Source organism: Ceratotherium simum, chromosome 38 (assembly GCF_057802395.1).
Source record: "Ceratotherium simum simum isolate JZ-2026a chromosome 38, ASM5780239v1, whole genome shotgun sequence".
NCBI classification, from domain to species: Eukaryota; Metazoa; Chordata; class Mammalia; order Perissodactyla; family Rhinocerotidae; genus Ceratotherium; species Ceratotherium simum.
Window position 1 is genome coordinate 21,433,067 of NC_141937.1, and position 12,504 is coordinate 21,445,570.

At 39.0% G+C, this 12,504-nt stretch overlaps 1 protein-coding gene across 1 annotated transcript in view; it reads left to right on the plus strand.

Moving 5' to 3' along the window:
* The window catches only part of PHACTR2 (phosphatase and actin regulator 2), a 260,046-nt gene that overhangs the window by 213,297 nt on the left and 34,245 nt on the right, over window positions 1-12,504 (plus strand). The window contains exons 8-10 of the mRNA XM_087424964.1: window positions 3,605-3,810; window positions 5,516-5,672; window positions 9,452-9,507. Coding sequence (XP_087281090.1) covers window positions 3,605-3,810; window positions 5,516-5,672; window positions 9,452-9,507 — 419 coding nt within the window. The remainder of the gene's footprint in view (window positions 1-3,604; window positions 3,811-5,515; window positions 5,673-9,451; window positions 9,508-12,504) is intronic.

Sequence of the window (12,504 nt, forward strand, 5' to 3'; positions counted from 1 at the left end):
CTGTTGCCAATCCTCCTCTTTTTGCTGAGGAAGACTGGCCCTGGACTAACATCCATGCCCATCTTCCTCTCCTTTATATGGGATGCCACCACAGCATGGCTTGATAAGCAGTACATTAGGTTTGCATCTGGGATCCGAACCTGCGAACCCCAGGCCGCCAAAGTGGAGTGCGCGAACTTACCTGCTACGCCATTGGGCGGCCCCCAGGATTAGTTTTTACCAAAATAACATCCAAGAGGGCCAGGAAGTATAAATGTTTAAGACAAGTTCTGAATTTAGGAAAATAGATTGAGTATATGGGTTATTATTCAATACACTGAAAAATAAGGTGTAACGTATAAAGTGATTCCTTAGATAGTCATAAGCACCCAGAGAACCCATATCCAAAGGTGACGCTCTGCCCAGTCCACTTCCACAAACATTTAGGGAGAGTGCTATATTGTGCTAGGTGCCACACTGCGTGCTGGGGGCTTAATATCACTCTTCAGCCCAAATATGTGCGGGATTGTCAGACAAAAGAGGTGAGTGTCTGTGCTCCATTTCCACTGAGACTACGATCAGAGAGAGTGAACTCAGGACATCATTAGACTATTGAGGTATTTATAATGGATTTTCCTGTATTCAGGGTAACTATAATGCTTTCCTAGAAGAGGGCATAGAGATGTTCTTCTCTGTATATTCTTCAAAGTTAAAAATGTGAATTACAATTTATCCCACAGGTGTTTGTGTTTGCTCTTGAGTTAATGAGCCTGGAATAAGTAATCTCTCAAATTTCCTTCCAAATTCTGTCTTCCGTTCTTAAGTGGGTATTTAAATTAGAATTTCTGGCTCTTAGTCACTTGCTTTACTTAGAACTCGCCCTCGGTTATGTTTAGTCAACGAATGTGTGAAAATCCTGTCATCTTATGAAGAGGCTTCTGTTTGGAACACAAATATCAAAGCTTTAAAGAAGATAAGTGGCCATATGTAAAAATATCCACCTCTATTCACATATTATGGAGTAGTAACGATCTTGTAGATTTCTATTCATTGTCAGGTTCATCAGTAACATACATGTCTGGTATAATTTAAGGCATAAACTGATAAGCCCATCTGGACTCATATCCAAAAGGGACCTGACTATGTTTAGTCTATTTCCACAAACCTTTATAAAGTACACTGCATTGTCCAACGTGCCCAGGAACCTTAGGGGATAAAATGAGAGCCGCATCATGAATTGATTGATACAAATTTAGAGTATAATATTTAACATTCAATGTAATCTATAACAATGTCAGTATAACTTGTATCTTACAATATAACATAACATTTAATAGGTAGACTAAGAGTCTTAAGTCTGAGTTCTAGACTGGACTTGCTACCTTGATTGGGCAAGTCACTCATGGCCTTCCTGGGTTCCATGAGCTATAAATTATCTGCCCTCATTATACTATAGAACAGTTGTAAGCTGTAAATGTACGCAGAAGTCTTTGAAAACTGCAAAACGTTATAAAATACAAACTGATATCGTGAAAAATTAGTGAACAATGACGTGAACCATGATACCAGTGCTCCATCCTGAAGTATCTTTCGTTCTCCTCTTCAGAATGTAATTAATTGGTGTATCTTTTAAACGTCATGTGGTCATCCACAGTGGCAGACTGTTCAACAAGAATGGCCTCCAGTGGCAATCAACTAGAAATCCAGACTGTGGAGAAGTTTTCCCATAAAACAGATCTTCTCTTATTTAAAATGAGATTTCATCCTGTAGAAACAGTATAGTGGTTCCTCAAAAAATTAAATACAGAATTACCATATGATCCAGCTATTCCACTTCTGTGTGTGTAGCCAAAAATAAGGAAAGCAAGTCCTTGAACAGATGTTTGTACACCAGCATCTAGAGCAGCAGTAGCCACAACAACCGAAAGGTAGAAACAACCCAAATGTCCATCGACTGATGAACAGATCCACAAAATGTGGCATATATATACAATGGAATAGTGTTCAGCCTTAAAAAGGAAGGAAATTCTGACATGTGCTACAACATGGATGAACCTTGAAGACATGCTAAGTGGAGTGAGTCAGACACAAAAGGACAAATAATTTCACTTATATGAAGCACCTACAATAATAAAATTCATAGAGACAGAAAGTAAAAAGATGGTTGTCAGGGGCTAGGGGAGGAGGGTCGGGGAGTTCGTGTTTAATGGTACAGAGTTTCAGTTTGGGAAGATGAAAAGTTCTGAAGATAGATGGTGGTGATGGTTGCCCAACAATGTGAATGTACTTAATTCCACTGAACTGTACACTTAAAAAACGCTCAAATGGTAAATTTTATGTTATGTATATTTTACAAAATAAAAAAATGAAATTTTGTATTTCCCCCTTTGAAAACAAGAATTTTGGCTGTTGGATTTTTCTAGTAAGTGAAAAAAATAGAGAATTTTGAGAACGTTTAGGCTTATAACCACAAAGTAGAATTTTCAATTCCTCAGATTCTGACAAAGTTTACCTGTTTTTTTATTCAAAGACCTGTTTTTTGGTTTTTTTAGTTAGTGAGAGCAGCAAGCACATGTTTTGCACTAAACGGTCTTTGAGAAATGTGACATCCAAATTTGGATTCTTCTATTTATATCAGAAAGCAATTTGGGGATCTTCTGTATCTTAAAATGAAGATTCCATTGTTTTTGGTATATGTTTTTGATGTGAAATTATATTTTTTTATTCTAGTCTCTGAAATTGGCAAGCTCTGTATATTTACAATAACTTTAAACCAGAGACTCTTACCAAGCTAAATAATAGAAAATTATTGCATCCTTACCACCTTTCTTCTAAAGAGTCCATTTAACTTGCACATTTTCCATCTCACATTATTAGTTTAGTCCTATGAGAGGCAGTTTTATAAATGGAGAAACTAAAGCACAGAGAGGATGCATGATTTTTGACTGTTGACACACTGGCTGTGATGAAAAGAGGATTAAGTCATATGTCAATTCAAGAAGATGTACTTTTCTATGTCACTATCCTTCTAGGTACTGGGCTGCAGAACAGTATGAGTCCCAGTTGTCAAGGAACTTTGGGGGTTAGAAAGGTAAACAAGTAGATGGTGGTTGAGGTGTAGCTTGCTAAGTGTGCCGGTGGGGGTGTCTTCAGGTCACCCTGGGAGCAGGGAGGCAGGCCAAGGAACTCCACTGAAGGCCAATGACAGATTCCTGAAGTTGCTGAGGCTTTAACTGAGACTTGAAGGATAAGTAGATGTTACAGGTCAAAGAAAAAGTAGGGACAAAGTCAAATATCCAGGAGCTTCTAGCCTATTTCCACTGAACCCCCATTGCTAGGGAAAAATAAATTTGCAAAGTAGAGTTTTACCATATTTATGTACTAAATATATTGGACACCATCTAGTCACTCCATTTCATTTTACAGATGAAGAGTCTAAAACCTTGAGAATTGAGTAATACAGTACTGCTCTTGCCTTCAGCAAGAGCCAGCCTGTGTCTGCCTTCTCTTTTCACCAGCCTGAAGGATGCTCGTGAGACCAGAGTTCCTTCTCAATGGTGTTGGCATCATCCATGAGGGTTGCTCTGAGCTTCACACCACCCCTGTGTTTTTGTGCCTTTAACAGTTTCACGACCAAAGACGAGCTGGGAAAGGCAGCACCTCAGCTACTGACTCCTGGGCTGATGGGAGAATCCTCAGAATCCTTCAGTGCCCCAGAAGATGAAGGCCACAGGGAATACCAGGCCAATGACTCTGACTCTGATGGGCCTGTCTTGTACACCGATGACGATGATGATGAAGAGGATGAGGATGAGGATGGCAGTGGAGAAAGTAAGATTCTTTTCATGAGATAGGGAGGAAAATGGATGGTGGACAGAAGCAGCTGTGTTTTGTAAAGAACAAAGGCCTCATCGGGAACGAGACACTTGATGTTTTCTTTCCTCTTATCTTCCTTTCTCAAATTAGAAATGTGTGTATTCTAAGGTTTAGCTTTTGATGACAGGGCTTTCTGGAAGCTGACTTCATGATGGCGGGGGTCAGGCCCTTGTCTATGAGGCAGATACGCATCTTTGTATTTGTACAAAGAGTCAAAGCTTTCTAATGACAGAGGCCTTTCTCAGATCTATCACAAGATGGCCCTGCCAGCCTGGGACCTTTCTTGAATAAAGAGCATCAATGCAGGATTCACTGGATTACTCATTGGAGGTGTTGGAGAGTTTCACTCAGTTTTATACTGGGGTTTAATGAGAGGGGAGGGAGGAAGGAGTCAAAAATGACAAATACCTTTTAAGAATTAAAAACACTCATCCACAACGAGTAGGATAGTATGCCTTCTAAGAAGGAATGATAGTAAAGTGGGTAAAGCCAACCATGTATGTATAATGTAGGGAACTGGAAAGTGCTATTTTTTTCTTAAACTTCTGAGCAGGATGACTTGGGAGGGATTCACTATGGAATTGAATTTACAGATTATGAAGAGCTAATAGTATATTAATGGTTAAAACAGCAGTTTGTCAAATTCCTTCTAGTTTGTACTGAACAACGACAAAAATCATTGTTATCCCTCTGGTATTAACTATCCTCTGTTGCGATAGCGATTTCTGGATAATTTAGGATTAAAACACTGATATCAAAGGTAGACTTCAGTGTGGTTTCTGAGTAGAAGAAAAGGGAAGACGAGGATTGACTATACAGAATAAGTAAAGGGGCTCCATTTTTAAGACTTGAAAAAGAAAAGGCATTATGCAATCAGTAATTTCCGTGATATGCCATCTCAACAAAATGAACTTCAAATATCACTTTCCAAATGATGAGGTGATACTTGCAAGGTTTTTCATGGTGCCCCAAGATTTTTCAGAACATTTTTAAAAATAGTTCTTCAGTTTTCCAAAATGGACTATATCCAACTCAAAACTTTTTTTTTCCTGAGGTTAGTTAAAATTCCACTCTTGCGTGTGGATAAAGAATTTGGTCTGGATAGACTGCATCGTCTTCACCACCAAAAGTCTAGTTTCCATCAGTCCCTGTACACAATGTTACCTCAACAAAAAGAAAAAGAATAGAAAATGAGATAAGCTAAAAAGAGTATATTAAAATATTATTGATGTTAGCTTTTTTTTGAGGAAGATTAGCCCTGAGCTAACATCTGTTGACAATCCTCCTCTTTTTTGCTGAGGAAGATTGGCCCTGGGCTAACATCCGTGCCCATCTTCCTCTACTTTATATGGGACGCCGCCACACATGGCTTGACAAGTGGTGCATTGGTCCATGCCCGGGATCCGAACCTGCGAACCCTGGGCCGCTGCAGCAGAGCACACAAACTTAACCGCTATGCCACCGGGCCGGCCCAAGTTAGCTTTTTTAAAGCCAGGAAAGCTAAAGTATAATAAATTCTGGTTTTGGTATAAATAAAATATTAGAACTTAACAAAAAAAAAGTTTGGTCTGGACTGTGTTTAAAGTCCATGCCACGTGTAACCTGAGTGCCATTTGCTGAAAGCCTCTTTCTTTGCGTTTCCGCCTTTTGCAAACCTCAGGTGCTTTGGCAAGTAAAATACGACGAAGGGATACTCTTGCTATCAAACTTGGCAACAGACCATCTAAGAAAGAATTAGAGGACAAAAACATCTTGCAGCGAACGTCTGAAGAAGAGAGACAGGAAATCCGGCAACAGATTGGAACCAAGCTGGTCAGGTAATTGCTGAAATTTTAGTACAGCCCTGCCTAACTCATCCTTTTCTCCCTCCTGCAGTTTCCTGCCTAACTGAGATCGTGGTGAATTCCTTGTGTCACGGCATGCCTGGCCCGTCTGGTCTTTTAGAGTTGGTCCTGGATGGTGAACCACTCAGAGAACCTGCCCTTGGGTCCAGCTAGTCTGTGGCTTTGAGGTCACCAAAGCTTGATCCAAGGGTTGACAGACTTTTGCTATCAAGAGCCGATGGACTCTTCTGTAAAGAGTCAATGCTTTAGGCTTTGCTGACCGCAAGGTCTCTGTTGCAGCGGCTCAGCTGTGCTATTGTAGCACGAAAGCAGCCATAGACAACACGTAAACAAACGCGTGCGGCTGTGTTCCAATAAAACTTTATTCACCAGCACAGGCAGGGGGCCTAACTCATGGACTCACCAGCATTCTTGTGATGGCCGTGAAGTTCTTCCCTGTGGACTATGAGACTGTAAAAATACTAGTTAGCCTCAATGGCTAGCTCCATCCAAGTCTGGTAACCGTAGCCCCCACATCTAAACTTCCGCCTTTCGACTTCAAGTAAATGATCGTCTGACTTTTCCTGTCTCCAGTTGTTGTAGGATTTCCACTTTTGCCCTAGTAGCTTTGGAATTCCATGTAACTGGCAGTTTTAATAGAAGTGGAGTGCTGAACTTCTCACTTTTTTTTTGTTTTTTGAGGAAGATTAGCCCTGAGCTAACATCTATTGCCAATTCTCCTCTTTTTGCTGAGGAAGATTGGCCCTGGGCTAACATCCATGCCCATCTTCCTCTACTTTATATGTGGGATGGCTGCCACAGCATGGCTTCATAAGTGGTGTGTAGGTCCATGCCCGGGATCCAAACCCAGGAACCCTGGGCCACCAAAGTGGAGCTCGCGAACCTAACCACTACGCCACTGGGCCGGCCTCTAAGGTTCTCACTTTTTATTATCACTTTAAGAATATTTAAGTATTAGTTATTTTGCTGACTTGTCTCACTCTGTATAAACAACAGGGTGCATAAATTTGGAGAAGGGAACAGTCTGGAATACCAGAGCAGGATTTGGAGGTGAGAGGAAATTCCTCTCCTTGCTTGGAAGTGGGAGACTTCTATAACTGCAGTATACCTCCAGGGTTGGCATTTGGGGTTTCCGGAGGCCATTATCTGTTTTACAGCTGGGGCCAAGGAGGGCTTGTAAAGATTAAACAAGATGATACATTGAAGGCACTTTAGTGCCTGGAGCATAGCAAGCACTTAATAAAATCAAATGTTTTTTATTATTAATTTAAATTATTATATATCTCTTAAATTAGTAAAATACTTTTAAAAATTAAACTCACTGTTGGCAACTTTATGAGAAAATGCTATGTATATCGCTCTTGTTCAGTACTTTGAAGAACAACTTAACAAAATGAAAAAAGAATTATAAAGCAGTCTGTTTCTTTACATGGTAATTCCATTTGGGAGACTATACAAGAAAGTAATAATTCAGAAGGGAAAAAGAAACCTATATTTTACAAATATGTTTATTTCAAGGCTATTTACAGTAGTGACAAATTAAACCAAATGCTCAAAAACAGGACTGATGAAGAACATTGTGAGAAGTTGACACTGAGAAATAACCATAGAACAGTGGTTTTCTGTTTCATCAAGAGTTCTTGGAGAGAATACTCCAAAGGATACTCAGGCTTCTGTGTGGGGAGCCATGGAAGTATTGGGTGTGTTTTGGGGTGGGATGGGAGGGGACTCCTTCATCCCAGGTTTAACTGTCCAACAGAACAGCACCTTTTGTGTCTGTTTTATATAAGGATTCCACCCCAACCCCCAAAAGTTTGCAAGCCTCTGTAATTACACACATAGACCATATCTATAAAAAATTTTATCAGAGTAGGGTTCTTAGTGTTATAAATGTGTAAATTTTACAGAATTGTTTTTCTATGAGGACAGCACATCTAACCACTCTTGTTCAAATAAAAATCACCCATAGTTCCTACCTTAGGGAACTCCATGTGTAGTGAAAGAGACAGAGTTATATATTGCATGATGGGGTCATGTGAAAAGCACAAACATCTAAATCAAGAAGACCAGGTATGAGTCCTGGCTCTAACATTCACTAGTATCTCATCTTAGGCAAGTGAATTGATCTCTCATTTCCTCATTTGTAAAATGGAAACTGGCTGCTACCTTGCTGAATTATTTTGAGGATTCAAGATAATGTAAGTTAAGCACCTAGCACCTGGGACTTTAAAAGTATGAACTAATGAGAGCTATGATTATTATTTTATCTTTGTTATTATTTGTATGAGAAAGTGCTTTAATAGATGTATAATCTGTGTATGACCACTGCATAGGGGCAAAGAACCAGGAGCTTTTAATTCTTACTGGCAGGACAGATCAAACACCCACCTTCAAGGAACTATTTTAATCATATATAAGATTTCAGTAGATAGAGGAGAGAAGGGCATTCCAGAAGGAGGACACTCCATAAACAGAAGAAGGATGATGTCCTTGGGGGATGCTGTGGGACAGATATGTAGTACAGGATCCATGGGTACGCGGATGGCACAAAATCTGGCTGACATAGATGTTCACTGCGTTCTTTTATAGGCTCAATTACTTAAGTTAATTTAGTTAATTTCAAGGTTTCTATAATGAAGAGTAAATATTAAAATTTTTAATGAGATATTCAAAATATCATTGATTTCACTTCTTCATGCCATTTCTGTCATAGCCATAAACATTTAGAATTGATAGTATTTTATATTAAGATTACCTTTTATGTATATTAGTTCAATTTGCACAAACTCAACCTACATCCAGAGGAAGTTTTTTTCTGTGATTAACAACAAATTAATAATATAAATAAGACCAAGAACAAAGTTATAAGGGGTTATTAGGACATTCAGCTCTTGTGTACAAATAGTTTGCTACTAATCTCAAATGAGCCTGGTTTTCCTTGAAAGCAGATGAGAGGGACTCTATATCTCAAGACAACTTTATATGTATTGTGAATCCACTTGAGGTCATGAGAGCAGCATTTCACTTAAAACACTGTGCGGTGTAGATTGAGCATCTCCTGAGTTGGTATGAACTCATGAGCAGCAGGCTCGCTTAGATCCTGATGGTCTGTCTATTAATTAGGGCAGAGGCTAAGCTGCTCCAACAGAGACCAAAAAGTACAATGGTCCAAATAACGCATTTTCGCATGTTTATTTCTTTTTTACATAATAGTCCAGAGGTAGTGGGTGGTCCAGCGTGGGTAGCTCTGCTCCTTGAAGTCAGCCAGGCACCCAGCTTCCTTCTGTCTTGTTCTTCCATCCGCATAGATATTCTTATCGGCGTGGTCCAAGCTGGCTCACACAACCATGGTTAAGTTCTAGTCTGTGGAAGAAGGAAAAGAGAGAAGGGAGCACACACCTCGTCATTTTAAGGGTGAAAAGCAGATGTTATAAACACCGCTTCTGCTCACATCCCATTGCAAGGACTCGCTGCCAGGGGGCAGGATTCCACTAGGGGCTACAGCTCAAATTCAGAGGGTTCTGTTTCTAAAGGGAAGAAGGGAGAATGGAGAATGGGAGGTTGTGAGTAGTCTTAGCCACAATCTCTAGTCTCCAAACTAACGGAAAGGAGATTTTTATTTCATAGGTTTAATAATGGATTTTTGTTTCTCAAAACAGGAAAAAATAGAGCTTTGTCGTTTGTTTTATTTTGCGTCTCCCGCTCAGGGGCCCTTGTTTGTAATCTGCGATATATCCTTTTTGTCATCGTAGGAGACTTAGCCAGAGGCCCACAACTGAGGAATTAGAGCAAAGAAATATCCTAAAACGTGAGTATTCTGTATGATACGGTGATTCTTTTTGTACCCGTTAAAAACCTCCCTCTAGAGACAGTCCATTTATCGATAGGAAACCTTAATATTTTATTCACAAATGATTGAAATGGCCCACTTATATCACATTTTTATATAATTGTTTATATAATTAAAAAAATAATTTCTTGAAGTTTGCATTTCATTTTATGGCTTTACGCTTAATATCCCCCAGAGCAGTCATGGTTGCGACAATTGTTTTTAAGAAAGATGAAATATATTCCATGTATTTTTTCACCCAAATATTAAATAGAAGAAAATACTCTAGTGGGCTTGCAAATAAATGTCAAAGAAAAGGCCAAAGACTTCACAAGGAAATAAATCAAACATTCCTATATTATTATGAATAACACAGTTTGTTGCCAGGTTTAACAAATGACTCAATTTAAAACAGAATTATGGTAAAAGGGATTTTTCAACCTATTTCATTTTCCTTTGTTATGACAACTCTGTTTCCCTCTTATTTATAACTTCTCAGCACTTAAGGAGTTCTTCATTCATTTTCCTGTTTTATTTTCCCATTCTCCTCTCTATTTTCTTTGACTTTACTTTTTACTCCCCCGTCCAGTAGTATTTAAGTTACTGGAGTTTGCGTGTTAAAGCTAAAAAACCAAATAGAATTGTAGTTTGTCATGGTCTAGTGCATCAATGTAGTGTCTAACCGCAGAGAGTTAAGTAATGGATATTTTTAAATTGAGCCTAACTGTAGTTTTATATATTACTAACCCAGTTTCCAAAGAGCTTTTTATTTTACGAAATAGCAAAGTGCAGGGATGGGCAAGCCTCCAGACAGTACTACAATGGTAATGAGCCGCTGGCGTGCGGGAAATCTTTTTCAACCAGGCTTTTAGGATCAAGTTGGCCTGTCTGGATGGTCCCCAGTCTCCAATCTGAGTTGTTTTCTTTCCTGAAGGAAAGAAAGATTTTAATAGCATATTTATACTACGGTTGCTATTACTAAGACAACCCAACAAAGAAGACTGAGCAGTGAGAGAATTGCCAGTCTATGGGATTTTTTGCTTGGAATGTTTTTTTCTGGCTGTTTGTGAGTGGAACTGGAATAGAAACCCAAGAAAGGATTTAAGTGACCATCAGTGTGCACAAGAGCCAGTTTGGAGAAGGAAAAAGTCATGGCTAGAAAAGAAAAAAAATTGTGTTTTAGCTTCCTGAGGAAGGACGAAAGCAGCATCCAATTTTGACAACAAAACCAAACCAAAAAGGCTCATGGCTTTTGATTATAGGTTCCTGGAAAATAGTTGTTGCCCTAAATTTCAGATAAGCTCAAATGCAGACCATAAGCTCCTAAAACACAGATTATTTATTATTGGCTGCCTGACGCGATACCTAGAAAAAAATGAAGAGCGAATTCTGGGTAATTCTTTCCTGCTCCTGTGTGACAAGTAGTGCCAAACCACGTTGGTGTTTGGTTGTTTGAGGAACTGTTTCATAGATCTAGAAGTTTATCGCACGTTGATCTTAGGTGCTGTGTTGGCTTTTATACCCCATTTTCCTGGATGTTCGGGAAAGAGGGAGACGCCAAAGTCAACTTTAGATTTGAGTCCAGCACTTTCTTACTTCTTCTTGGTTGGTCTAAGCATACTTATTCTGGAAACAAAAGACACGTTTCCAGTCTGGAGAGGCTGATAACTGGCTTAGGATCTCCTGACATAATATCATATGGCCAAGCGAAGCAGAAAAGAGAACTGGTGGAGGTCATCCAGAACATTCCGCTGAGCATTCCCAGGGAACTGAATGGCACAGCTTATGTCACTTTATTCAGCCTCTGTTTGCCTCTGGATTCTTCCACATAGATTGCTCTTGTTGTTTTGTTCCATTTCCAGCTTTTGCTCAAAGGCAATATGATTGTCTATTTGAAGAAAAGTCTCTGTATGACGTGGTGTGGTTCTGAAGGACACTTATTTTAACCAGGTCATTTTTTCTTGACAGATTAGGGAACTAATTCACAGCATGAAACATTCAGCAGTTCTTAAATCCAAGCGCATCACTAGTTTAATAAACAGGAGTCAGACGGCAGTCACTGCTGATAGCTTTAACTGGAGACCACAGGACAAATTTTATTTCTTAGTATCATTCCCAGGATCACACCTTATTTAATTTCTTTCCTCTTTTAGTGCATCTAGGGTTTTAAAACATATATATATTAAGTCATATTTAGTTGTACATTTTAGAACCAGTTCCTTAAAATTGTTAAAATAGAGAGTAAGTTTTGGTGCTTGAAAGGTCGACTTTTGCTTATCAGGAAAAGTGACATATTTGGAACAACTTTCTCAGGGCAAAAATAAAAGATACAGATCCTCTCCTACTATTTAGCTGTGACTATAATTCCAGCTGTACCTTCTATAGGGAAAAAATGTATTAGGCCACTGAGTTCTGCATGCATTTTTCCCCAACATTTTATTATGAAATTTTTTAACCATACAGAAACGTTGGAAGAATTTTACAGTAAACACCCATATCTATTTTACCATTAACATCTTACTTTATCACATTTTGCTTTATCATGTATCTGTTCATCCATTGATCCATCTTATTTTTTTTTTTGATGCATTTCAAAGTAGGTTTATAAATGTTATTTTCCTTTATCAAAAACACCCATATAGAAACATGTAAACCAACAAGAAGAGAAACAAACCCACAAAAAAATGTTTGGCTTTTTTTAACCCATTTTATTTGAATTGATGACCCAAGAATATTATACTCCAGTTGCTGATATTTCAGTGCCTTTTTTTCTTCTCCTTTTAGCTCATCGGCAAGATGTTCTGGGCAACACTTGCCAGCCAGGCGGGTTTCCTGTAGTGCCCACCGCTGTTAAACCACGTGTATTGTTAATGTGTTTATGGCAAAGGCTTCCTGTGGCTGTTCTGAAATATCCACCCCTCTCTGCTCTGAAAGAGTTACCCAGGGCAAGATTTGTCAATGAGCCATGTCACTTCC